Source organism: Carcharodon carcharias, chromosome 21 (genome assembly GCF_017639515.1).
Source record: "Carcharodon carcharias isolate sCarCar2 chromosome 21, sCarCar2.pri, whole genome shotgun sequence".
Classification (NCBI taxonomy): domain Eukaryota; kingdom Metazoa; phylum Chordata; class Chondrichthyes; order Lamniformes; family Lamnidae; genus Carcharodon; species Carcharodon carcharias.
The window spans coordinates 76,087,902-76,113,481 of record NC_054487.1 but is presented as its reverse complement, the minus strand read 5'-3'; the positions used below and the strand labels follow the sequence as shown (position 1 = coordinate 76,113,481).

Sequence of the window (25,580 nt, the reverse complement as noted above, 5' to 3'; positions counted from 1 at the left end):
ATGGTATGATTTGAACTCACGACCACAGAGTAAAAAACTAAAATTAAAAAGAAATTTTAAAAAACTCGAGGAGCTAAATGGTCTATTCCTGTTCCTATGTTACCCCTCCCCTCAGTGGATAAATGCTTGCTCATATGTGAGGGGAAACCATCAATGAATCATAATCACGACCAATGAATCATAATCATCGACAGTGAATTGAGCATTGTGCTTTGAGAGTATTTTTTTTGCTGGCATGACCATTTTTTCCCTTCAACTTGCATTTACATAATGTAGGATATCACCACAATGCACTTCCCTGTGATGCAAAGAAAATGGACAAAGGGAAATTAGGTGGGTTAATCAGAAGCTTGGTGAAAGAGGTGACTTATAAGAAATGTTTTCAAAAAGGAAATGGAGGTGATAAAGTAGTTACCAATGCTGGGGCAAAGAGAAAGAAGATTGCACAAAAATGCCAGGGGAACAGAAAGTCTAGGAGGGGAAGGACAGGTTGTAATAAAACCATAGAAAAGTTACAGCACAGAAGGAGGCCACTCGGCCCATCTTGTCTATGCCAGCCCAAGGACACCAAGGTGCCCTTTCTAATGTTTTAGAAGGTTAGAAATAAGGAGGGGAGAGGTCATGGACTAAATTTGAGGCATGTGGTAGTCACAGATCCAAGCCCCCATTTGGCACTTCAATATCTGTCAAGCAGTGATAAAGTTCATTCAATTCTTGGCATAGCTGCAACATGAGTCAGCCCAAATTAAGAGAAATAGTTCACTTCTGGGAAGTTAAAAAAAAAGTCACCATGAATGATCTCAGTGTGCAGCCAGTTGTAGAACTGTCTGTGCTTTGCTCCCATTACTTTCTCATTTGACGAACACTGAAGTGAGGCGCGAAGGAAGGAACTGGAAAAAATTGTAAGCAAAATGTTTTCCAAAAGCCTAAGGAATATAAATACAATAACTGTTGCTTATGGCCGCTTTTAGCAGCCATACAAAAAGCAGATAGGTCTGCCAGTAATTTCTATGTGGCTGTTCAGTCAGATGACAAATGTGTTTATGTATACAAGTCTGTGACCAAATTGGGAGAGACCTCAGACTTGCTTCACAGAGCCACCTAGTGACTTGATGGTGTAAGATTTAATAAAATTAAATTGTTGGCTTAGCAATTTACAATGTGAAATGTGGCCACAAAAGCATCAAAAATTGTGACATCAGAGTAAGGTTTATGGACAGTTAGTGCATGCACCATGCAAGGCTTTCAGGATTTATTTGTTACTAAGGTGTCATAAACGATCTTTAAAGGTGAGATTTGAAATTAGAAATCACTACTGGTTTCAGGAACTATCAAACCTATACCCTAACCTCTTCACCTTCAATTGCAAATATAAATCAAAGACAGAATACCATATTTTAAACTACTATACCTGCCCTTGATATAGTCCCGCATCTTGTATTGTGCTATCTGGCTTATTCAGGGGTTCGAATGTGTTGCTCATATACTTATTCCACAATCTAATTTCTTTTTCATCTGGAATACTAAACAGTTTCCGCATCTCCTTTTCAATTGTATCTGAGATTTAAAACAAAAACAATAATAAGGAATCTCTTTCCAGTCATAAGTACAGAGGATATTTCCAAAGTTTGACCAATGCAACCATTTTTGTTATTAAATGGTATGAAAGACAGATTATTAGTCTTTAGTTATGCACCTCGGTGAATATTTATTGAATATAAAAGGTATATAGGAGGCTTCCTCAAACTTTGAATGATGTTCAAATTTGACATACAATTTGTACAGTTTCCATCCAGCAAAGGAAATTGCTCAGGGACAGCAACCCTTTAAATGTTCATAGCTCATCAGGTGATTCATACACATACCTATACTTTTGCACCTAGGTTGTCAGACAATTTTCTAAGAACAGAAGTTAAAGGAACATGAATGATGAAATAAAAACAGGTGGTTAATGAATTAGAAGAGAATGTATTAGATTCACTAAAGGTTAAAGAACAAGTCACATACTAAACAAAGTGCTTCAATTAATGGAATGAAAACAGAAAATGTTGGAAACATTTTGCAGGTCAGGTTGCATCTACGGAAAGAGAAACATTAGTTTCATTTAATGATTTCCTTTAGCTGGCAGATCTTTGTGTGAATCAAAATGACCAACTCATTGGTCTGTAAAGTGTAGTCAAGCCAGGCATTGAGTCGGGGTCCTTCTGCCTTAATGAACTAGCTTAAATACAATGTCAGACGAACATCCCTTTGGCAGTGTGGTTTTTTAAAACTTCCCACACCAGGCATTATTGTGACATGAGCACATCCCAACTATCAGTAATTGTAGCCTATATTTTCACAATGGTCTGGGTTGAGATTACTAAATGATCCTTAGGTGCCAGAGAAAAGGCTTCTATCCCTTCTGACTGGACTAAATTCAAGCTCAGCTCCCGACATAAAAGTCAGAATACTGCCCCACTGTATCACCCAATCCTTTTTGACAATTTTACCTCATGTATTGCGAGTCTTGATGTCACCAAGGAAGTGCCATGGAGAAGTTACTGATGTCAACACTAGTGCGGCACATCTAACAGAGTTAAAACCAAAACACTGCTGGTTGATGGCAGTAGCTTTTGCATAATTCAGCTCCATCAAGTTAACTTGCTGGCTTGCACACTAAAATTCATCTGATGTATTATCAAAAGACTTTTAGAAAGAACAGATATCAAAACTGCCTCTTTAACAGTATTGCATGCATACAATAGTTTTATTTTTGCATTAAACTGGCTTTGAACCAACGAAGTACTATGCATCTAAATTTATGTTCGGTCTTATATTGACAACTGATGTGATTACCCAGAAACACATTCCTACAAATGTTACATAACTATGCAATCCTGTTTTGGTAATAGGATTGTAATGATTATTCACAAAATGCAAGATTCAGCTGACAAAAACTTGCAAACTCCCCAGCAGCTAAACAGATGAAAGCATGGCTGGTTTAGTACTGTGCTACATGGATCAGGAAGGCCCCAGATTCAAACTCTGGTTGGTGCAGAGTTGAGCATAACACTTGGTCTCAGGAACCATGGACTGCTGATGGTGGAAAAGAGTGAAGGTTACCATTTACAATTATTATCCAACACCCGCGTTAGTAATTCCATATACGAGTGTGGCGGATGAAGAAAGAATCGGGTTCATCGGTGATCCTCCCCAGTGTGAAAATGCAGTCAAAGCTCAGTTCTGGCTATGCCATTACAGCACAGTCAGGATTCATGGAAACCATCTCCCACTAAGAGACATTACCTTTAGTGTGGTTGTGTGTGTGTGTGTGTGTGTGTGTGTGTGTGTGTGTGTGTGTGTGTGTGTGTGGGGGGGGGGGGGGGGGGGGGGGGGGGGGGGGCAGGTGAATAGGAGGCAATGGGATCAAAAGACACAAACCTAGGAGAAAATTGAAGAACATATTGAGGGCTTTCAAATTATATTTTAAAACTCTTCACATTCTTAATTGGACTAGACATTTACAACTGCACTCAATAGTCAAGTTATGTTAGCATGCTCACAAAAATAGGGCATTTTTGCATTCTTAGTCGTTTAAACTTTACTGATAACTGTTACAGCACAAAAGTTTCTAGTGCTCATGCCAGACCATTGCATTTACACCAAGAACACAATCTTCTACAGATTTGTTCGGCACAACATCAAATCAAAAACTTTGCCCAAAACACCAATAGTGACGTTTTGCCTTCCAGATGTTGTCACCATGGAAAACTCTCTTATGCAGAAATTCAAATATTGAATTGAGTACCAATTGCTGAACCAGGATTATAGCATATATAAAGCTACGGGAAACCCAGCAGACTTTTGCCAAGCCTTCCTGTGCTCCAAACAATGACCAGGGTAATTCTGAATGAGGTCCTCCCAGGTCATAGGTAACTCCTTTTGTTATTCTGGGTTTTGATGCATGGGTCGCTGGCACCAGTACTCGGGCAAGTTGAGAATGGGCTCCACTTAAACCAGGTTGGGATCAGTGTCATGGTGAATCATATAACCAGGATAGGCTTTAAACTTAAGAATGAGGGGACGGAATCCAGTGAAGATAAATCAAGAAATCCAAAAAGAAAAGTAAAGACAATAGAACAGTGTAGTGATTTGGTTAAAAACAAGCAGAGTGGAACAGACAGGGGCAGAGATTAACGTTAATAGAATATCAGTGAAAATAATAAGTTAAAAAAATTAAGGGTTCTCTATCTGAATGTTTAGATCTAATCGTCATCAGAGAGACATGGTCACAAGGTTGGGAAATAAATATTCCAGGGGACACAAAACTTTGAAAAGGCAGGGTGGGTATCACTGATAGTAAAGTATGGCATAAGGGCATTAGTGAGAAAGGAGCTTGGTTCAGAAGATCAGGAAGTAGAATCAGTATGGGTGGAGATCAGGAATAACAAGAGTCAGAAAACACTGATGAGTGTAGGTTACAAGCCTAGGTAACAGCATGTACAAGTTAAGGATAGTATTAGATTAAAAGAGGCTTATAATGTTGCAAAGAATAGTAGTAAGCCTGAGGATTGAAAATGTTTAGGAACTAGCAAAGCGTCACCAAAAAGTTGATAAAAAGGGGAAAAAATAGAATGAGTGTAAACAAGCCTGGACTGTAAAAACAGTTTGCAAGAACTTTTACAAGCATATAAAGAGCAAAGTAGCTAAAGTAAATGTTGGTCCCTTAGAAGCAGAGACAGGAGAAATTAGCATGCAGAATGAGGAAACAGCAGAGACATTGAACAAATATCGTCTGTCTCCACAGTAGAAGATACAAATTACATACCAAAAGTAGAGGGCTACCAGGGGCTAACATGAGTGAGGAGCTGAAGGTAATTAATATCAACGGAGAAAAAATATTAGAGAAACTTAAGGGACTAAACTGGACTAGCCATATAAATACTGTGGCTGCAAGAGCAGATCAGAGGTTAGAAAATCTGCGACGAGTAACTCACCTCCTGACTTCCCAAAGCCTGTTCACCAACGACTAGGCACAAGTCAGGAGTGTGATAGAATACTCCCAAATTTGCCTGGATGAGTGCAGCGCCCACAACACTCAACAAGCTTGACACCAACCAGGACTAAGCAGCCCTCTTGATTGGCACCACATCCCCAAACATTCACTCCCTCCAACACCGATGCACAGTAGCAGCAGTATGCACCATCTACAAGGTGCGTTGCAGGAACTGATTAAGGAGCTTCAGACTTAGCGATTGTCAAACAGAATTGAGGTACTCACAACCTGTGTGGACAAAAGAGGTCTGCAATGTGGATGAGCAGGCTGGCCATGGCACCAAGGTACAGGAAGATGTTTACATGGGGGGGAGCAAACAGGAATGTAGTGGTAGTAGGGAACAGTATAGTGAGGGGGATTGACACTGTTTTCTGCAACAAAGAGGGAGAGTCCAGAAGGCTGTGTTGCCTGCCTGGTGCCAGGGTTCGGGACATCTGCTCAGGGCTGGAGAGGAACTTGCAGTGGGTGGGGAAGAATCCAGTTGTCATGGTCCATGTAAGTACTAACAACATAGGCAGGACAAGGAAAGAGATTCTGCATAGTCAGTATGAGTAGCTAAGTTTCAAATTAAGCAGAACCTCCAAGGTAATCTATGGATTACTATCTGAGTCACATGCAAATTGGTACAGGGCAAATAAGATTAGAGAAATGAGTGCAAGGCACAAAGACTGGTGTGGGAGAAGTGGGTTCCAGTTTGTGGGGCACTGACACCAGCACTGGGGAAAATTGGGGCAGTCTATACCTGAACAAGTGTTCTTGCAAATCACATAACTAGGGAAGTAGAGAGGGCTTTAACCTAAACAAGCAGGATGAGGGATCAAGCTTGGGTAGATGCGGCAAACCAAGGAGTAGATTCAAGGCAGGAGACCATAATATCAATATGTGAAATGAGAATCATAGATTAGCAGGAAGGGACAGAGATAAAACCTAAGAATACACCAATAGTCAAGACTAGCTGTTAAAAAGATAACAAAAAGACAAAGCTAAAGGCTCTGTATTTGAATACACATAGCATTCATACAATAAATGAACAGATGGCCCACATTGAAGTAAATAAATATGATCTGATAGCCATTTTGGAGACATGGTTGCAGGATGACAAGGATTGGCTGCTGAATATTGAGAGATGTATATGACACTCAAGAAGAATAGGAAGCTAGGTAAAGGTGGAAGGGTAGCACTGTTAATCAAGATGGCTTTTGTGTAATAGAGGTGACCTTGGTTCAGGAGATCAGGATGTAGAATCGGTTTGGGTGGGGGTGAGGAGTAGATGGGGAAAGAAGTCACTAGTAGGACCCCTTAACAGTAACCATAATTTAGGACAAAGCATACAAGAAGAAATATTGGGTATATTGTGATAAAGGGATGGCAATATTCACGGGTGATTTTAATATATATATAATCTGGAAAAATCAGGCTGGCAGTGGCAGCATGGATGAGGAGCTTATAGAATGCTTTCAAAATAGCTTCTTGGACCAGCACGTTCTGGAACTAACCAGAGAACAGGTTATATTAGACTTGGTTTTGTACAATTTGACAGGATTAATTAATGACATCAGAGTGAAGGCATCCCCAGGTAGCAACAACCACAAAATGATTGAATTTTACATCCAGTTTGAAAGAGAGGACAATGGGTCCAAGACTATTATTTTAAACTTAAATAAGGGCAACTATGTGGGCATGAAAGCTGAGCTAGCTGAAGTGAACTGGGATACTAGGCTAGGGGATAGATCAATAGAGAAGCAATGGCAGACAGTTAAAAGGAGTTTTCAGAATACTCAGAATTTGTATATTCCTACTATCCATGATTAACTAAAGAAGTTAAGGAAAGCATCAAACTTAAGGAAAACACATATAACTACGGAGTGACAGGTCAGATGATTGGTCAGAACATAAAGAATGGCAGAGAATGACTAAAAAGTTAATCAGGAGAAATAAATTAGAGTATGAGAGGAAGTTAGCTAAGGATATAAATCAGATAGCAAGAGTTTCTACAGGTATTTAAAAAGCAAAAGAATAAGTAAAGTGAGTGTTGATCTTCTAGAGAGTGACAATGGTGAGTTAATAGAGGATAATAAGACAATGGCAGATAAAATTAACAAATATATAGGTTCTGTCTTTGATATAGCAGATAGAAAAAACATTGCAGTAATAGCTGTAAATCAGGAGGTGGAAGGGGGATGAGAACTTGGTAAAATTACAATCATGAGGGGAAATGAGACTGTGCAAACTGACGGAGCTGTGGGTTGCCAAGTCTCCGGGTCCTGATGAGCTTCACCTTAGGGTCTTTGAAGACGTAGCTAATGAGGTAGAAGGTGTGTTGGTGTTAATCTTACAAAACTCCCCAAATTCTGGAAAGGTTTAGTCAGACTGGAAAATAGCAAATATAACCCCACTACTTAAGGGAGGCAGAAAACAGGAAACTATAGGCCAGTTAGCTTGATGCCATGTGGAAGGTGTTAGAATCGATCATTAAGGAGGTGATAGCTGGGCATTTAGAGAAACTCAAGGTAATTGGGAAGAGTCAGCATGGATTTATGAAAGGGAAATCATGTTTAACCAATTTATTGGAGTTCTTTGAAGGAGTAACATGCGCTGTGGATAAAGGGGAACCTATAGACATGCTGTACTTGGATTTCCAGATGGCATTTGATAAGGTGCCACATCAAAAGATATTGCAGAAAATAAAAGCTCATGGTGTAGGGGGTAACATATTAGCGTAGATAGAAGATTGGCTCAAACAGAGCGTATGCATAAATGGATATTTGTCTGATGGCAGGATGTGACAAGTGGAGACCAGCAAATTTGCGCTGGGGCCTCAGCTTTTTACAATTTATATCAATGACTTAGGTGAGGGGAGTGAAGGCATGATAGCTAAATTTGCAGGTGACACAAAGGTAGGTAGGAAAGTACGTTGTGAAGAGGATGTAAGGAGGTTGCAGACAGATACGGGTAGGGTTCATTGAATGGCAGATGGAGTATAATGTGGGAAAGCGTGAAGTTGTTCACTTTCGCAGGAAGAATAAAAAACACAGATTATTACTTAAACAGAGAACGACTGCAGAATTCTGAGCTGCAGAGGGATCTAGGTGTTCTAGTGCATGAGTCACAAAAAGTTATTAAGTAGGTGCAGTAAGTAATTAATCGAATGCTATCTCTTATTACAAGAGGAATTGAACATAAAAGTAAGGATGTTATGCTTCAGTTATACAGGGCATTGGTGAGACTACATCTTGAATACTGTGTGCAGTTTTGGTCTCCTTATTTAAGGACGTATGTAAATACGTTGGGGGCGATTCAGAGGAGGTTCACTGGATTGATACTTGGGATGAGGGGGTTATCTTATGAGGAAAGATTAGACAGACTGGCATTTAGAAGAGTGAGGGGCGACTTAACTGAAGTATATAAGACCCTGAACAGTATTGACAAAATGAACGCGGAAAGGATGTTTCCTCTTGTGGGTCAGTCCAGAGCTAGGGGGCACTGTTTTAACATTAGGGGTTGCCCTTTTAGGACAGAGATGAGGAGAATTTTTTTCTCTCAGATGGTTGTGCAACTTTGGAACACTGCCTCAGAAGGTGGAGGATCATTGAATATTTTTAAGGTGGAAGTAGATAGATTCCTGCTAGGCAAGGGAATCAAAGGTTATTGGGGGTACATGTGGAATTCGAAACACAAACAGATCAGCCATGTTCTTAATGAATGGCTGAGCAGGTTTGAGGCGCTGAATGGCCTACTTCTGCTCTTATTTCGTATGTTAGTATAAAGGATTGGCTAACGGACAGGGAGCAACTGTAGGGTTAAACAGGGCATTTTCAAGTTGGCAGGCTGTGGAGTGTAGCAAGGAACAGTGCTATGGCCTCAGCTATTTACAATCGATATTAGTTATTTAGACAAAGAGACCAAAAACAATGTATCTAAGTTTGCTGACAATACAAAGCTCAGAAGCTTTGAGGGCCACACAAACAGGCTGTAAAAAGACACAGACAGGTTAAGTGAGTGAGCAACAAGGAGGCAGATGGGAATATAATGTGGGGAAGTGAAAGGTTGATAGTCAGAGTAGAAAAACAAAATTTTTTTAAAGCATGAAACTTTTCAAGGTTGATATTAGAGGGACTTGGGTGTACTTTTACAAGGGACACAGAGTTAGCACACAGGAAGGCAAATGACATGTTGGCCTTTATTACAAAGGGATTGGAGTGCAAGAATAAAGTCTTGCTACACGTGCTTATCAATTTGCGGAGACCTTATCTGGAGTGCTTTCATGTAGTTTTGATCTTCATATTTAAAGAAGTGCCTTGGAGGCAGTACAGCGAAGATTCGCTAGATCGGTCCCTGGGTTGTTCTATGGTGCAAGATCGAGTGAACCAGATTGGTTTTTATGACAACCGGCAATGCTTTCATGGTTGTCTTCATCAGACTTTCAATTCCAGATTGTTATTGAATTCAAATTTCACCATCTGCCATGGTGGGATTTGAACCTGGGTTCCCAGAGCATTACCCTGGGTCTCCAGAGTACTAGTACAGTGATAATACCACTATGCCTCCCCACCTTCCACTCCTGATCACTAGAGAACACACCCTGCTTGAAAGGCAAGTTTATGGATGCCGGGTTTCATCAATATGCCTCAGGTGATCAAACGGCCTATATCATAGTTGCCATCTCATGCAATGAAAGGACATGAGTGGCTTGCAAGAAGACCATCCATAGAATTGTCTCCAACAGAAAACAATGCCTTCAGGAAATGGAGAGAGAAAAGAGTAGCAAGGAAAATGTTAAACATTGTTGAGAACATTCACTTACCTATGATGTCAGCTTTGCTAAATCGCCTTGTTATGACAGTGTTCATGTTACTATTTTCACACAACTTTAATTCTGTTAGGTACACTTCCACTTTGCAATGTTTCACAAACATGCCCTGCTCCACCACCTGAGAAGAAAGTATTAACAGGGTAATAATAGCCATAAACAGAAGATTTGGATTTAATGCAAACAAAGTAGGAATAATTATTTGTCAATAAAAACTTACCTGAATGTTTCACTGTATATTAAGCTAACCTTCCACACTACCCTGGTCACTCCAATAAGCTGCAACTGCTACACTCTAAAGTGCAGATCACTGACAACAAAAAGGAGTACAGGTGATCCCAGTCCATTATTATCTCCAGAAACAATACCTGCATTGATCTTGTGTTTGGTCTGGTTAGTCTCTATGCAGAATGTTCAGAGTACCAACTCTTAAAACAACTCATTAATGCCTCAGAGCACTGCTAAAAGTAATACCAAAGGAGGGGAGTTAAAATATTTTGGCAGCAATTGAATTTGCTTTTGAATTATGACAGCAAGAACTAAATTTGAATTTTTCTACAACAGTTCAAACTTGTGGACCAACAACCACAAAAAAGTGGTTACTACACCATATATACATGACTCTTTTGAAGACTTGCTGATCATAGATTAATACTGATGTGACCCTACAAAGAAGATCACAGTCATTCAGTTTCATACTTCTGCAGTGCAGAATTCTTTTGCATCTTTTAAAATCATGCTTCTACATCTGAACACTTCCACCTCAGGTTATATGATAGTACAAGTATACTCTTAACAATGGAAAACACTGAAAATCAACATGCCTCAAAAATAACACTGATGAGGCCCAGTATGTTTAGTAATTGATCAATACAGGATGTTGTAGGGCAGGGGTTCTCAAACTTGTTGCTTCCAGGATCCCCCTCAGTGTTATAAAAATTCCACAGACCCCAAGCCCCCTTTCACAACAGACTGTCATCGTGAGGTAGAGGCAGGTCCAGGAAACTATGCCAGGTGATATACACCCACATAGCCTACCTTCATCTCCCTCCACTGGTAAGACAGTCTTGGTCTGGTTACTGTGTCGAGACACAAAAGTAGATAATAAGCATTCAATTGATGGGCACAAGTTGTATTTTTTTTAACATGCTCTGGTTCTTGTTGGCAGACCCAAGGTCATCTTGCAAACTCTGGTTGAGAAGCTGTATTGGGCCTTGTATTGGCCGCTAGTTGAGGAGTCTGAAACTCACTGCCCGAAAGATTGGTAAAGGCAGATACCCTCAGTGCATTTTAAAACTACTTGGAAATGGATTTCAATTGCCATAACCTACAGGGCTACAGACCAAAAGCTGGAAACTTGTGTTAAACTGGATTGTTATTCTTTCGGCCAGCACAGACAAAATGGGCTGAATAGCTTCCTTCTGTGGTGTAACTTTTCCATGATTCAGACGTTATTTCCTCAAAGTAATTGAGAAGGTTGAACAGACCAAATCTTCCCCGCATGAAATCAACACTAAGTTATTATGATACAGGTACTTTTGTTCATTCCTGATCAATTCCAAAATAACACAGGAATGGATTGCAGTTGCCATTTCTGTTCTATCCCCTTTTTGAATATAGGCACCACAATGGTTGGTCCAAATCTACCGTTACCTCCCAGGAGTTAGTAATTCCTGCAAAAGCGTTGTTTCTGCATCACAAACTCCTCCCTAATCTTATCCACACTCACAGATAAATGCCATCTAATTTACATAAACGTCACTGATTTTAGTTTGGTTATCAGCATATGGGAGGTGGTCATGATATTCATGCTTTGTTTTCCTTAGTAAATTACAGAAAGAGTAAGACTGAAAATAACTCACTACCCCTCATTCTGTATATAACTACATCTTCCTACAATCTTTTGATGCCTCATACATGTGTCATAAGATGTACAACAACATCACATGTTGAACTTAAGGTAATAATTCAGTATTTCAGACTCAAACAATGAGAGTTTATAAATTACATTGAAACCTAATGCAGAGTTGACTGTCACTATGCTCACAACCATGGCAGCCATGAAACTATTACTGGATGGCCACACTAAAATTGGGTTCTCTTCACCAGCCGAAATGAGAATCCATAAGCAAAAAAGCAGATGAAACTGGAACATTTTATGTGTTTGCGAACATGAACTGATGGAGGAATGGCCCGGCAAGATAAATGGGCTTTAATTTGTATTTGATTTCTGCTACATATCACCTTGAATTGCTTGATATTGAGCGTAAAATTTATCCATTTTCAATCCCTTTCTTTATCCTCAATGTACTTAAAGAAAAACAAATTCTATTTCAAAGCACCCACTTAACTAACAAAAGCACAACAGGAACTATTTGTAAACTGAAGACCTTTAACTTGTCTGCAATTTGAAGTAAGGATGTTTTAACTTTGAACGATACAAATGTAGTCTTATGATCAGAAACATCTATATTTCTATTATTTCATTCATAATTTGCTTGGATAAAATTATGAGAATTATGAAAAATGCTTACACTTCCTCCACACGCATGGAAATATTTAAATTAAGGCTCCAACTGCCACCTCAGTTGGACATAAAAGCTCTGTATCGAAGGAAATTTACCCCCAGTATCCTAGTCAATATGTATCACTCAATCAACATCACAAAAACAGATTATCTGGTCCTGATCACAGTGCTTTGTGCAAATTAATTGACACATATCCAACATTATACCAGTGACTGCATAAACAACTACAATCTGTATTTAGATGGTGTCTTTAATTAACAAAACATCCCAAAGTACTTACATAGCATTATGAAGCAAAATTTGACATCAGGCCACAAAAGACAATTAAGGACTGATGGCCAAAACTTGTCACAGAGGTAGGTTTTAAGGAGCATACTGAAGGGTTAAAAGGGATGTAAGAAAAATTGAGATGTTTAGGAAGGGAATTCCAGAGCTTAGATAGCTGAAGGCATGGACATCAATGGTGGAGCAATTAAAATCAGGAATGATCAAGAGGTCAGAATTTGATGACTGTAGATATGTCAAAGGGCTGTGGGACTAGACGAGATTAGAGATTGGAAGGAGTGAGACCATGGAGATTGAAAATTTTAAAACTGAGGCATTGTTTGACCGACAGTCAAAGCAGGTCATTGAGTACAAGGGTGATGGGTGAATGGAACTTGGTGAGAGTTAGAAAATGGCCAGCAGGCTTTTGGATAACCACAAGGAGGCCAGCCAGGAGTGCATTGGAATAGTCAAGTTAGAGTTAAAAAGACACGGATGAGGGCATCAGCAGATGAGCTGAAGGAGGGGCAGAGTCAGGCGATGTTACAGACATGTAAATAGGCAGTCTTAGTGATGGCATGGATAATGGTCGGAAGTGCACCTCAGGGTCAAATATGACACCAAGGTTATGAACAGTCTGGTGCGACCTCAAATAGTTACCTTGTAGAGGAATGGAGTTAATAACTAGGAAACAAAGATTGAAGATGGTAGCTTTAGCCTTCCCAATATTTAACTGGAAGAAATTTCTGCTCATCCAGTATTGGATGTCGGACAAGTATTTCACAGTGAATCAAGAATGGTGGTGGTGCTTAGGTAGAGCTGGCTGCCATCAGCATACATATGAAAATTAACGCTGTGTTTTCAGGTGTCACTAAGGGGCAACATGTAGATGACAAGTAGGACGGGGCTAAGGATAGATCCTTGCAGAGACAACAGAGCTAACTTAAAAAGCTTTTAATTGCCTGTTTTCTTCATCCATTTGATTTCTGGTATCTAGTTGAGGCTGGAAACACTTTTGAATGGCTTTTTGGAAGCAACAAAATGTTTGGATTCAGAAGATTAAACAGGTTGTGCCAAAGTAAACCCAAGTACTGAACTAACAACACTGCATGCAAGTAATTGTTTAATTCACAGAACTGGTGTTTTGTTTTGTGATCAGAAACATCAGAGGACGAGATCTCCAACAGGTGCCCATAAACAGCAAGGGAATTGGCAATAAAACTTTATGTACAAATGTGCACTCATTATCAGACAAAATAGACCATCACAAGGAAACCTTTCTACAATGCTTTAAGGGTTATAAATATTGATGGATTGTAGATTATAACAGAATTCAATTTCTATCTAATAGTCTAAATATAGCTTTTTTGGTACAATTCTTCTGAAAAGCAGTTGAACCTGATGTTCATTTACCTACATGACTACACATATTACAATTTAAATACTACTACTTAGGTTTAGTAGTCACTGAGCCAACATTTTACATAATTACATAGCGTCTGCAGCGCAGAAACAGTCTATTCAGCCCAATTTGTCTTTGCTGACGTTTATGCTTAACACAAGACACCTTTCACCACTCTCCATCTAGCTGTATCAGCATAATCTTCTATTCCTTTCTCCTCGTGTTTATCTAGCTTTGCTGTAAATTTCTGACTTCCATTACTGCAACAGATTGGGTACCTTTCGTGCAATTGGTTCTTGGTTCTTTCTCAACCCATACCAGCTGACCAGCTTATTCCAACCTTCTGTGGGTACCAGGATGTAATCCAGCTCATCTATGAGGTGCTCCTTTAGAGACTGCGAATCTTCACCTGAGTAGAACAAACACAGAAGGCCAAAAAGTATAAGTGATTTCAGATAAATTTAAACTTGGCCTAAGCATGGAATTCCAGTATAGTAAAAATCATTTCAATTTTAAAGAAGTGCTAGAACTGGCTGCTACTTTACAACATTTACATGAAGTCTTATACCTGGCCTGTGTCTCCTGGGAGAATTTTTGATATACAAGATGAAAAGCATTCTTTATACCACAATAAATTTGAATTCAATAAACAAATGCTTCGCCACCTCTAAGTATACCTCACAGGTTTTCCAATTCCTTTTATGGGTTATACAGCATTTTCCACCATCCCTACAATAGTATATTCTTCCTTCAAAGGCAGTTTATAATGTAAGTACTACCTGAACCACTAGACTTTGATGTGAAGCAAATCACTAAATATACTCATACTGTCACAAAAATGTCTCCAACCACCCACCTTCCTTCCCCAGATCTTCCCATCTCTCAGGCCCCTACTCGCATTTCTTTTTAACTGGGCCACGTTCCATGGTGGTTTGCACTGCCTGTATGAGGATTTTGCCTCAAAGCCATTTTTGGGGCCTTTTGCATCTAAACCATTACTTCAAAACCATTTATGTCTGCACCAATATGTCGCACTATACTCCTCTCCGCGAATCTTCCCAGCAATTATTCCAGGAGCCTGTGGCCTCACTTGAATGGGAGCTCCCAGTAAAGGTGGAATTTCAATCCATGTAACACTACTTTTCCTGAAAACTTCCTCCCAATCAGTTAACCAACAGCCACTACCGGTGCCAATTTCTTCCCCCAATAATCATTTGATTTTCACATGGTATTACATTTCGTGAGGCAACTCCGCCTTTTCACACTTAAAAATGATTTAATTCTAGTCTATATGAAATGTGTATGATATTTTTGTTCTACAAATTAATCTTCAGATTATCTTTCCTGCTAATACCCAAATACATAAAATTGAATAGCTATTCACAATCTCACATAGAATAAAATGTTGGCACAAAAATATAGCCATTGGGGCCATTTTAGTTTCTTGATTTTCAGTGCAATTCTTTCATACTTTCAAGTATCATTGCAACCCAATCATCTACCCCCTTTTGCTCTCCCTCAATGTACCCAACCTTAATTCTTAAAGTCCTCAATTTCAAACCATTGAAGTCCTCCCAGATTGTAATCCTCACATGAACACCGTAATTTCAGGCTTACTGAGAGGAACAACAGATGAGAAGTCACAAATGGCAACTTTACATCAGCAGCTTCCATTATAAATGTGGACAGAGAAAATTGGGCTACTAAAATAAGGACACAATGAGAGACTTTAAAATGAGGTCAGAAGTACATCTATGTGCCCTTCTCCTTTAATCGCACTTCACCTCAATTCCCTTTGCATAGTGTCATGGAAGATAAGCTAGTGTATGTTAGTAAACACAGATATATTGGGGAGCAGTTTGAAGCAAAACAGTCAGTAGGCCTAAATTGCCTCACAAATGGGTGTATTTACCGTAAATGCTGCCTATAAGATAATTTATCAAGCAATGTTCCACTTGATGCAGGAAAATTGTGAGAGAAATTGATTTGGTTAATCTTCAGCCTCATATTTTCCAACGCTACTTTTTACTTTGAAAAGCCCCCAGGAAACTAGGAAATCAACCAAGAAAAGTATTTCCTAAACTGTTTTCTGCAAGAACAAAATATTAGACTATAGTATTTTAGATATAGGGGAAGATATGCTGCCCAAGAAACGATGTACTGCTTTTGGCCAAAAATGCAAGGATCTCTGACCTGGGTATTTAAATTCCTGGCTGAAACCTGAACTGCTATTTATAGTTTTAGGTCCTGGGCTACAATGCACATGCATCCCAACAAAAACAACGATTGCCCACTGGTGCTTGAAAAATTTCTTAAGACAAGTAAAACTACAAGGCATGTCAATCAAGCGTACAGCAGTGATAGAAATATTTCCATTTCTGAGGCTGTTCAGGCCTACAACTTGCATTTGCTTTAAACCAGCTCCCCAACATATTTCTGCATAATCATGTATCACAGGTTTATTTTCAAGCAAAAATATATTTTGTAGTTTGTATAGTTCATGATTACATTAATTTTATGTTTAAAACAGATAATTTTCTCACCTTGTCAAGCACAGTTGTTTACTGTAGAAGTTTTCTTGAAGTCACTATGATTGACAGGTCAGCCTATAATAACTCTAAACTTTGTTAAATGGGTCACAAATTCCCACAGGGCATTGTTGCTAACCTGCCAAAGGGCTAATACAAGAATCTGAGGAATTCCTCCTGCAATAGGCAAAAATGTTAAAGTATCTTGCCTAGCAGTGTTCATTACGTTTATTTCTTTTTTTTAAAAAAACTGAGTTAAACATTAAGATGCAGCACAGTTAAAGCAGAAAACATTCTTCAGCATTTTTGGAAAAAGCTAAGAAGGCTTGTGCAATATACAACTGGCTTATGCGGTACATGATCGATCCAAATCAGCAAATATTTTTATCCGCATAAATTATTTATTAAACCTGAATTTTGCTTAGTCAGGATTTATTGAAACATGTTACAAAGTCTCTCCTCTCATAAAAATGCAAACAATTACGGATAAAGCCGGAAATCATCTGTATTTTTAAAAAACACAAGTTTAATACAGCAAAATGAGAGCTTCAAATGTAACAGAACCAGGAAACAATTAATGCAGCATAACAAACCAACCAGAGTATTACATATTAAAGAGTTGAGACAATAGTTAAGCCACTGAAGCTTCACTCAGTGTGTAACATTAATTCAACAAGCCAGCTGAGGATTCTGTACAAAGTTTAGCAGTAAAAGCCAATTTAGTTTTTTTCTAGACAAGCATAGGTGTCATGATGAGTGACAAATGACCAGCTTCAATGATTGGTTCAATATAACTTTATTTAAGGAGGTTCTGCTTTACATGATTTGAGTTAACATTTTTCTGATGTTGCACCTTTAACAGTGGAACAGCACACTGTGTACACTACAGATAACTAAACATTCTTGCATTTTAACCAGTGCAGAATATGGTTTGGAGGATACCAGAAAAAGACCCAATTAACTGCACCAAAACACTTAAAAAAAAACCTGTGTTAAGTCAAAATGTTCTGAACCAAATCAAACACTATTGCCCTGTCTAGCTGAAGACAAATGGACCCATGTTTTATTAAACTCAGAAGACAGGAAATCAAAGTTTGCAAGTTTTGGATAAAAATAAATTAGGAATCATTTTGAAATCTGGAAACTGATGAATGAAAGATTGGCTGAAACTGAGATCAAGGACCTGATGATATGATCACAAGGACAAGACATACAATTCAAGAAACTATGCAGACTATGATTTATACAACTAGTACAATTATAGATGTTCAGACAATCGATTATATAGGTCATTTTTTTTCTCACGTTTAATATGGATAAAGACCAAATGGTATTTGTAAAGACTTGAAACAATTTTTGGAAGGATAAATTGCATGGAATTTGTACAGGAGAATTGTATTTATTCTTTTTGAATATTTCCATAAGACAAGAGGACAGAGAGGTTAACATATCTTATGCAAGCATCTTTCTACTGCATTTCTATAGAACATGGCTGTTTAAGTTATACCGTCAGAACGTTTTGCATCTAAAAACATAAAACAATTGCTCAAACCTTTCAGAAGCCCAAAGTTGTCAACAGGACCAGGATACACATTTTGGTCTCCCATCTGGTATTTGTCCCAGCTATCAAAACCAACATATTTCTTCCACTGCTTAAACCAGCGGCTATCCACCAGGTACCTGAGATGGTAAATGAGAATTATGTTAAAAATTACAATAATTATTTTATTTTATAACACTCACAAATTTACAGCAGAGGAGTTGGCCATCATGACTGCACTAGCTCTTTGAAAAAGCATTCATGCATAGTTGTACTCCCTGCTTTGTCTGTAACCCTGCAAGTTCTTCCTCTTCAAGTGCTTGTCCAACTGCCTTTTAAAATTTAGGCAATCAGCTTCCACCAATTTTCCAAGTAAGGGTTTCATATCTGAACAATAGTGAAGAAAATTCTCAACACCCCTAAATCTTTTTCCAATGATTTTGAACCTATGACCTCTAGCTATTGACCTACTCACCTGAGGATTTTTTTTCCCCTATTTACTCTATCAAAGCCTCTGCCTGTCTTGAAAATGTCTATTGGGTCACCTCAATCTTCTCTGTCCAAGCAGAGCAGTTCTAATTCTTCCAATCTCTCAAGACTGAATCCCTCATGCCAGATAACATCCTAGTAAATCTCCAGTGTACTCTTTCTAATATATTATCCCTGAAATGTGGTGCCCATTTATCCACAGTACTTCAGTGGAGAACGAACCAGTGATTTATAAAGGTCCAGCAACTTTGCTTTTGTATTCTATTCCTATATTCATAACTGAAGTAACTCCTGCTTTTAAAAAAAAACACCTTATTAACATTCCTGCTATCTTTAAGGATTTGTGTCTATACTATCTGCACTTTTCAAAATCATTTCATTTATGGAATACTGTCACTCCATATGAGTCCTCCCAAAGTGTACCGATTCAGAATTCTCTGCATGAACTCCATCTGCCATACTTCTGTCCATTTCACCATCCAGTCTGCCATCATGAAATCTATAATTATCCTCATCCTGACTTACTACGTTTCGAATCATCTGCAAACTTTATAATGCTGCTTCCCATGCCCCAGTCTAAGTCATTTGTAAAAAATTGCAAAGAGTAATGAACTGAAAAGTGACCCTTTCGGGGAATACCACTGGAAACCATCTCCCTGTCTGAAGAACATCCATCTGTCCATCACCACTTTCTGCCCCATCACTGAGCCAATTTTGTATCCATACTGCTACTTCCCCTTTAATCCCACGGGTTTCCACCTTCTTTATAAGCCTCCTGTGTGGCATTTGGCTGAAGGCCTCCCAAAAAAGTCTATATATGCAAAACCTACTGTCTAATTAATCTTCTCTATTACCTCAAAGCATTCAACCAAGATAGTCAGAAACTATTTACCTATAACAAATCCATGCTGATTCTCCTTGACCAACCCACGCCTTTCTAAAATAAAACCTTATTTTGTCCCTCAATGATTTCCAATAACTCCCCCACCAGTGACATCAGACTAAGCTATAATTTGTTTGTTTATCCAATCCCCTTCCTTGAATCATGACATAACAGTGCCAACCGTCTAAGTGCTACTTCATTATTCAATAAGGATTGAAAGGTTATGAATAATTACTCTGCTATCTCTACCTTTGATTCTTTGAGTAACCTCTAATACATTCCATCTGGACCAGGTGACTTACCAACTTTCAGTAATATTAATCTTTTAGGTTTGCTCTACCTATCACTATCTTGCCCATAGCTTCACATCATCCACTTTCCTTATGAAGAGAACTGAATAGTACTCTGCCTCTACATGAAGATTTCTCTTTAGGTCCTTAATAGGCCCTACTTCTTCCCAAGCAAACTGCTTAAATTTGTTCATAAAATGTTTCCTGGTGCCAATCTAAAGTTCCCTACTCATCTTTCCTCATAACCTCTCCTTGCCTCTTGCAGCAAGATTTTCAATTCCCTCTTGTACTTTCTATAATTTTCCTTGCTATTAACTGAACCTTTGAATGTATTCTTTTAGAGATAGAAAAAGCAGGGCCATTGATCACAATCCTTTTTTCTATTTTATATTAACTGTTAATTTATTTGACATCCAGGGTGCAGTAGCTTTGGGTGCTCTACCTTTTCCCTTCAAGGAATATACCTAGTTTGCACCTGAATGCCATCCATTGTTCCATTATTGCTTTCAAATCACCATTTCTAATCTGCGCTAAATCCTTCTTAAATCATGGAAATTAGCATTAGTATTTTTATCTTTGATATATTCTGTTTTTTCCATAATTATTTGAAACCAAAATATGCTGTGATCACTCAACTAAATGATCTTCTGTTGGAACACACTCCAACTGCCCAACTTCTTTTCCCAAAGGAAGATGCAACCAACACTGCTTCACTTTTTTGATAGACTGGAGGTATATTGATCAAAAGAGTTCTCCTGTACATATATCAGAAATTCTTTTTCTTCCCTATCCTTTGTTTATCTGTCCACATCAGGGTAATTAAATTCTCCTAATATCACTATTATTGTGACATGCATTTGAAATTTGCTGACATATATCCACATCCATTTCCTCTTCACTTTTTGACCTCTATAAAAATTCCCAACACTAACAGTTTCCCTTCTGTTCCTCAACTCCAGCCAAATAGATTCAATCCTAGAGCCACCTAGTAAATAATTTCAATTCAGATCTGTGCTATCATTCTTAACTATTCTGCCATATTCCTCTTTACCAAGTATTCAGTAGTGATAGGGAAGGAAATCAGAAACACTAAGAGCCCATTCCTGGTCTTGTTTGAGCCGGTCAATGAAACCACACCATAATTCCATACCACACTACAGATATTAAAATACTGTATGTAGAATTTGATAGTTCCTTCACTTTTTCTATTTTCTTCACTCCCACAATTTTTGGGATATTTCTAATGCTACTAAATTTTATATGTTCTGTCCTCCGACTTTATTTCTACTCCTCTGCTATTTTCTGGCTCCCCTCCCCCTGCCAAATTAGTTTAAACACTCCCCAACAATATTAGTTAACCTCCCAATATAGGTCCTGATTTTGGTCGGGTGCAACCTGTCTGCCTTCTGCAGTTGGTCAGCCTGAAGCATCTGAAGCCCTCTCTCCTGCACCACTTCTCTATACATGCATTCACCTGCATTAGCTATGAGTTTCTAAAATCACTACCATGTAGTACTGGGAGCAATCCCAATTTACTACATTCGAGCTTCTGAAAATCTGCCTGATGGCCCTCAGCACTTTTTCTACCAACGTCACTGGGTCCAACATGGAACACAACTTCTGGCTGTTTCCCTTCTCCTCAGGATACACTGCACCAGCTAGGTAATATCCCTTATCCTGGCACCAGGGGAGCAGCATACCACTTAACGTCATTGATAAAAAAATGGAAAAGAAAAAAGGTTTGCCAAGTGGATTGTGTAGAAAATAATTGCTTGTTAATCTTCAAATACCCATTGATAAAAAACAAAATGCTAGCAGAGACAGTCCAACAGGGTGCAGTGGAAAATCATAACTTGTGCTCCCCAGATGACTCAAACAGCACCAATATGTGCCATGCCAAATAGGTAGATCCCAAGCTCAAACAGTGGTCTGTATAGTGTTACCTGGTCTCAGTGGCCTGTACTAAAAGGCGACGGGGTGGCAAAAATTAGGACACCTCATGCATTCCTTTAATAGTGGAGAGGTGGTGGCATAGTGATATTGTCACTGGACTAGCGACCCGGAGACCCAGGGTATTGTTTTGGGGACTCAGATTCAAATCCCACCACAAAAGATGGTGGAATTTGAATCCAATAAAAATCTGGAATTAAAAGTCTAATGATGGCCATGGAACCATGTCGATTGTCTGGTTCACTAATGTCCCTAAGGGAAGGAAATCTGTTGTCCCTACCTGGTCTGGCCTGTATGTGACTCCAGATCCACAGCAATGTGGTTGACTCTTAAATGCCCTCTGAAATGGCCTCGCAAACCACTCAGTTTCTCAAGGGAAATAGGGATGGGCAATAATTGCTGGCCTAGCCAGCGACGTCCACATCCTGTGAATGAATGCATAAATGCAAAAGGTATGCATGAATGCCAGAAAAAAAGATGGCCAGTCAAATATCCTGGCTACAATCACCTCATATGGTATGTTAGTCAATGGATCAGGTTCCCACTGACCTCTGTGAACCCTATTGCCAGCGAAAGTCAGCTTCAGGTGCGGAGGATAAAACAATGGAAAAAATAAAATTTTAACTCTGGAAAAGTTCAAATTAAGAAGATGTTTCAGTGGTGGTCTTCAGCTTATTACCACTGCCAGAGTATAGTAACCTGATAAAACATTAGCTCGTAAGTTGATGTACTATGAGGAGAAAGTATGCCTTTATTTTACATCCAAAAGATGACATACTTTATCAATTTTTTGAACATTTGATGCTTTCATTAGATGCAAAAGTAGGAAACAAGTTCCATTAGGGCATGCTGAAAAGCTACTCACCATTACATTTCATTTTTGTTCTTGGTCAATTGACAAAATTTGTTGGTATCATAAAGTGTAGATAGTTCACTTATGTTATGAACATAAGATGCCATTTTGCCTTTCTTCTTCGTAGATGTGCCCAGGAAGTTCTTTTGCATCACTTCCTGTTTTGGGAACAACCAAAAAAAGCTATGGAATTTACTGAATTTAAACTTTTTAATCACCTAAAACTGAACAAAGTTTCCTTACCAAAGATGTTAAAATTAATAATTGCAAAGGACCAAGAGAAGTGAGATAAAGGGAGCTACTGGGCACAGCTCTGAACAAGAAAGGCAAAAAACGTCTTCTCAATTCCACTTCCCTCCCACCCTTTGTCCAATAACCAGAGTAAACAACAGACTATTTCCAAGAAATGTACTTCTCCTGAGCTGGACACAATTGCAACACTTTTGGTTTTTTGAGAGCAATGAAGTAGAACAAAATCTGCCCAACATAGCAATCGCTCCATCACCTCGAGACCTAGTTTCAGTCCAAAGAAAAATAGGGTAAAAGTGCATGTTCTGAAAGTCCATCTATCATGGATGTAAAGCACAGATTCTCTTGGTCACACTTGAATAAATTCACCTGCCAATGTCACCTTTGTTCTCCCTTCCTATTTTTAATCTGTAATTTGTTCTCCTTTTTGCCTCTCCTCTTTGATACCCCTATATTCCTTTGTTTGCTGCACCAGTGCTGAATTTGTACAGGCTAAAAAGACAGATGCAGCTAGCTTCAGGTTGGCTCCAACGCCACAGCCTCATGGTGTAACCGAGTGTGAAGAGACATTTGGCATTAGTAGGAAATTTGGGATGAACACTATCAAAACAAAAATGCGCAATAGTTTAGAGTTGGACAAGCACAGCAAGTATTTTACTGTTAACTTGATCATCAATATAGGAAAATGCATTCTTGCACATTGCAAGACATGGGAACATAACTGTAATTGGGTTCCAAACAGAAATGATTTAACAGACTAAGTTACAATGCAGTTCATACTACGTTTCTAAAATTAAATCATTTGTATATTCAAGCACATCTAACTAATAATTAAACCATACAATTATGCATATTATCCAGTACAATCTTTTCTGCAATAAAGATTCAAAATTTTAAAAACTCAATGGTACCACACAGAGATGAATATATCAAAAGGCATTTTACAGTTGCAGCAACTAAAGCTTTTAGAAGCTGCCAACACAAATGATTCTGTACACAGCTTTCAATTAACAGGTAGGTGCAGCCTCAGCTTACAAATTCCAAAGACCACCAGGATTGTTCAAAAAAACCAATCAGTTATAAAGTCAATATTTGTATTTACAACTGCAAGCATCAGGAATATGAGAGGCTTGAATTAACATATGTTGTCAAAATCAAAACTATAGAAGTTTCCAGCACAGCAGACCAATCAGCTCAATGTTTCAGCACTGGATGGTTCTTTACTGGGGCAAGACAGAACTGCCCTCTCTCCCCATAGCTTTGTATCATCCTCTGCTTCAAATATTAATCTATTTATTCCTTAAAAGGTGCTATGGTGCCTATCGCAACCACGCCCTGTAACAAAGCATTTGACATGCCAATAATTCCCTGGGTAAGAAAATTTCAGATCTCTCTCATTCTCAATAACTTAAAACTGATAACCCTGACCAACTTCACAACCAGAGGGAACAATCTCCTTAATCACCTTGCCAATAATTCATAATTTTAAAAACCTTGACAAAACATATGGCCTTTCCTACACCACTGCAATTAATCTAGGTAACTCACTTAGAAATTATTCCAAGACTGCTCTACCTCCCTCTCTTTCTTTAAAGCCTATCCCTTTGGCCAAGCTTTTAGTCATTCACCCTGATCTCTTCCCTGTGGCTTGGCATTCATTTCTTTCCATAATCTTTCAAAAGGTGCCATGGAACATTTTTTCTGCATTAAAAGTGCTATACAAACGCAAGTTTCCCATCTATGCTGTATGCTCTCTAAGGTTCTAATACCTTATAATCCAAACTGCACAGAGTACTCAAATATGGTCAACTATTGCCTTGTACAAATTTACCTTTAGTCGGTATCTCTTTACTCTTGCATCCTAAGTTCCACTTATAAAAAGCTTTCCCCCTAGACTCACATTTACAGGGAATTATGTAATTATATAGGGGGGTCTCTATTTACCCACAACTTTCTGTATCTTTTCATTATGTGCTCTCATTTGTCATGTTTCATTCCAAAATGCATTACTTCACACCTATTCACATTACATTCCATCTGCTACCAGACATATCTGTAAAAGATTTCTAGAGGATATGTTTGCCCAAAGCTTTACATTCGGGTCGTGAGCAAACTTGGAGCTTATGTTCACCATGTTCAAGCACAAACCATATTCATATTCTAAATAAACAAAATACTGAGAGGAAAAGTGCACTCAGTATTGGTCCATGGAGTATAGTGCTTTGAAGCTCTTATTCAAGCGCCACTGATTTACCGTTTCCTGTCTGTTACTCAACTTTGCACTGATGCTGCTACATTTCCACTTCTACAGCACCACTGAGCAGTTATAACAAGCCTTCTGAACAACATCTTATTGAATGCCTTCGAAAAACTAACATATATTTTATATATTTATATATTATATATGAAACTGCCCATTTCTCGAAATGGGGGATTTGACTGGCCATTTCATAAAATGGGCATAGTCACTTCATTTAAAAAAAAGCATTAATTTATCAAACACTATTTCCCTTCAAGAACTCTGTGCTGGCTGGCCTTGATAATGCATTAATATCTAAATGTTGATGAACTTAATCTTGAATAAACAAATTCTAGTTTGTCCACAACCTGGCAAACTGCTACACCCACTGCTGTAGTGTTATCTAATTTATCTTTCTCCTTCTTCTTGAATAGAGGACTTATGCTGGGTCAAAATCCTGGAACTTCCTTCCTAACAGCACTGTGGGTGTACCTACCCAACATGGACTGCAGCGGTT

The 25,580-nt window shown here is 38.6% G+C and overlaps 1 protein-coding gene and 1 long non-coding RNA gene across 17 annotated transcripts in view; one reads left to right on the top strand and one right to left on the bottom strand.

The window, feature by feature from the left end:
• Nucleotides 1–25,580, bottom strand: part of LOC121293362 (ubiquitin carboxyl-terminal hydrolase 15-like) — a 114,716-nt gene that overhangs the window by 74,758 nt on the left and 14,378 nt on the right. For 11 of the 16 annotated variants that reach the window (XR_005946499.1, XR_005946500.1, XM_041216353.1 and 8 more), the window contains exons 2-5: nt 18,123–18,250; nt 14,321–14,451; nt 9,843–9,969; nt 1,412–1,557 (exon numbers count right to left, since the gene is read on the bottom strand). Coding sequence is in view for 13 of the 16 variants with exons in the window: in XM_041216353.1 (XP_041072287.1) it covers nt 1,412–1,557; nt 9,843–9,969; nt 14,321–14,451; nt 18,123–18,250 (532 nt within the window). In the remaining 3 variants the exon portion in view is untranslated. Of the gene's footprint in view, nt 1–1,411; nt 1,558–9,842; nt 9,970–14,320; nt 14,452–18,122; nt 18,251–22,587; nt 22,734–25,580 lie in introns of all 16 variants that reach the window. The other 5 variants (XR_005946501.1, XM_041216365.1, XM_041216366.1 and 2 more) reach the window with 2 other exon arrangements.
• On the top strand, nt 775–25,552 carry LOC121293363. Its single transcript, XR_005946502.1, has 3 exons — nt 775–902; nt 18,130–18,258; nt 25,498–25,552. It is a non-coding gene; the product is annotated as an uncharacterized LOC121293363 (long non-coding RNA).